Below are 2,638 nucleotides of genomic sequence, written 5' to 3' on the forward strand. Positions count from 1 at the left end.
CCCACGGACCGGACTGGCCAACTGACAGCTGCCAACAAGACCTGGAGGAGTCTGTTTCAGCTGCGAAACGCGACATTGGTGCGCTGACGGAGGAAAAGGAAGAGCTCGGGAGCACACTGAAGACCAGGACCGCCGAGGTCGCGCAGCTCAAGACTCAGCGCGACGTCGTCGTGGCGGCACTCGCGGCCGAGAAGAAGTCAGCCAGGGATGGTGTGGTCGAGATCACCGGCAAGCTCGAGGATTGCCAAGTGGCACTCCAGGGTCTCCGATCCCAGCTCCAAGCGGCCATGAGCGACGCCGTCAAGGGCCAGATCGCAATCAATGAGCTCCGGTCGGAGAATGGTCGACTGCACAAGACGGTGTCCAGCCTGGAGGCAGACGTCCAAGTGGCAGAAATCAAGATCGTACGGGGCGACGTCCGGGTCACCGAGCTCGGGAATCAGCTGAAGGCGGCGACTCAGGAGCTCGGCTCTGCGCAGGGCAGGGCATCGCTGGCACAGAGTGCTCTGAAGCAATGCCAAGACACGCTGAGGACACACATGACGAGGAAGGACAAGGTGGCGGCGCTGAGCAGCAAAGTGGAGTCGCTGGAGAAGGAGAATTCGGACCTGTCGCTGTCAGTGAAGACACTGGAGGACGAGAACGCCGGGCTGCGTGCGGATCTGGCACGGCTGGCGAATGTGGACAAGCAGGTTGAGGACGCGAGGGCCGAGACGGTTTTGGGCCAGGATCAACTGAAGGCAGTAGTGGAAGAATGTGACCGACTGACGGTGGCAGCGGAGGATTGGGACGAGGTCAAGAGCGAGCTCAGCGACGCGCGATCGAAGCTTACGGAGGTGCGGAAGGAGAAGGTGCACTTCATTGTCGCCCACATCGACATCCATAACAAGCTCGCTGTGTCCGAGAAGATCTGTCAAGAGTTCCAGGTCTGGAATGCTGGTCTTTCCGCCGATCTCTCCACCGAGAGCGAGACCCACACGACGACTCGCGAGGACTCCCCAGCAGCAATTTCCTATTTTACGTCGATTAAAGAGCTCAAGAACGTCGAGGCGGAGCGCATCGAACTCAAGGAGACGAGCCTCAGCGCAGAAGGCGGCGCGACGAGCGTAGACTTTACTATCGTTCCCCATCCGTTCACGACAGAGTCAGCTGACGCATGTGATGACGATGACGAGGTCACCATGGTCGCCGACCCGGTCGACGCCGAGACCTGCGAGACACCTAAGGAGGCACCAAACAATGACATTGTTGTGAACGATGGCGATACCATTGCTCAACCAGCTCAAGGTCCAGAAATCGGCTGTGTCCCGGAGATCTCACTTCCTGTTTCCCTTGCGCCGGTCAAGTCGGCCAAGCCCAAGGCTGCGTCGTTCGACAAAGAGAATGGCTTTCCCTTCGTGAGTCTATCTTTTCGCGATCCTCTGAATGTCGATGCTTACTGCCGATCTCCTCTCCAGACTCGTGTCATTCGCCCATCATGCTCCGCCGTCCTGTGTGCGAGCCCACGTATCAACGGCCTCACACCGTCTTCCTCAACTCTAAGGTTCTTTGCCCCCGGATCCCCAGTGAGTCCGCATGGCTCATTATGGCGACCGGCCGCTGACCACACACCAGGTCCCGAATACGATTTCGAGCGGTGGTGTCTCTTTCGCCTCTGTCTGGGGATCACCCGTGCCATTTTGACCAATTCCTTTCTCGAATTCTCGAACTCTTGCAATATCTCCTGCGATATCATACGTCGCTCGGTCCTTCACATGAACGATACTGACAGAAGAATCACGTAGTAATCACGACTCTCGATTGGAACGACTAACTACATCACATCATCCCAACACTTGGATTCGCACCGACACTCAGTCTCGCACACACACATCTTGCAGCCTACGACTGCTGACTCTTGACATTGCAACATCAACACAACTAACCCAATTGGTGCCGATTTCTCATCTACGCTTCCGCGCAAAACCTACAGCGCTTAGACATATATCTCTCGACGTGTATTTGTACCCTCTGCCGTGTCCTTCCTTTTCTCTTCCCCCAACCACGCGCTGACGCCTTCATTATCTCGTCCATGTCCCGGCTGCGCTCGAGCATTCTACGTGGATGTGCAAGCGAATGGCTCTGTAGTCTCGCAAGCACACTTCATGGCACGTCCCCAACGCCAGTGTTCTGACCTTCCCATCGACTTCCACACTGCCCACGACGACCCGTCTGACGACGACATCACCATCAACACCAAGTGCAACTAGTCACTGCTCTTCGACAACTCTCATGGCTTCGCTGGTCTCTCGACGACTCCGGACGACTCACCGCCGACAATGACTCGACAAACTCTAGACGACATGGAAGCCTACTAGCTATCTGCCGATCGACGACGTTCACGAAACCCGGACTGAGTGGGGCAATCGTCAAGTGCCTGCGTGTTGCAGAGCACTCTCGATCGTTCTCTCGGTCGGTTGGGCGGAGTGTCCGGTTAGCCTCCTTCGGCGGTCTGGTCTTCTTCCCCCTCCTCTGGCGACCGCTCCATCGATCGTCTGTCGGCTGTTTCTCGCCTCGGTTTCCTCCATCATCTGCGTCGTCGTGGGTCATGAGCGTAGTATCTTGTTTGCTTGGTCTTGGTCTGCCATTGTGGTCTGTG

The 2,638-nt window shown here is 57.0% G+C and overlaps 1 protein-coding gene across 1 annotated transcript; it reads left to right on the plus strand.

Moving 5' to 3' along the window:
• Positions 1-60: 60 nt before the first annotated feature.
• PHACADRAFT_33933 (uncharacterized protein) lies at positions 61-1,683 on the plus strand (the record flags this gene model as incomplete). The annotated part of the gene is made up of 3 exons (XM_007403059.1): positions 61-1,397; positions 1,458-1,565; positions 1,615-1,683. Coding segments are annotated over 3 exons (1,514 nt in total), but the record flags the coding sequence as incomplete, so codon positions are not given.
• Positions 1,684-2,638: the final 955 nt, after the last annotated feature.

Source organism: Phanerochaete carnosa (genome assembly GCF_000300595.1).
Source record: "Phanerochaete carnosa HHB-10118-sp unplaced genomic scaffold PHACAscaffold_714, whole genome shotgun sequence".
Taxonomy (NCBI): Eukaryota; Fungi; Basidiomycota; class Agaricomycetes; order Polyporales; family Phanerochaetaceae; genus Phanerochaete; species Phanerochaete carnosa.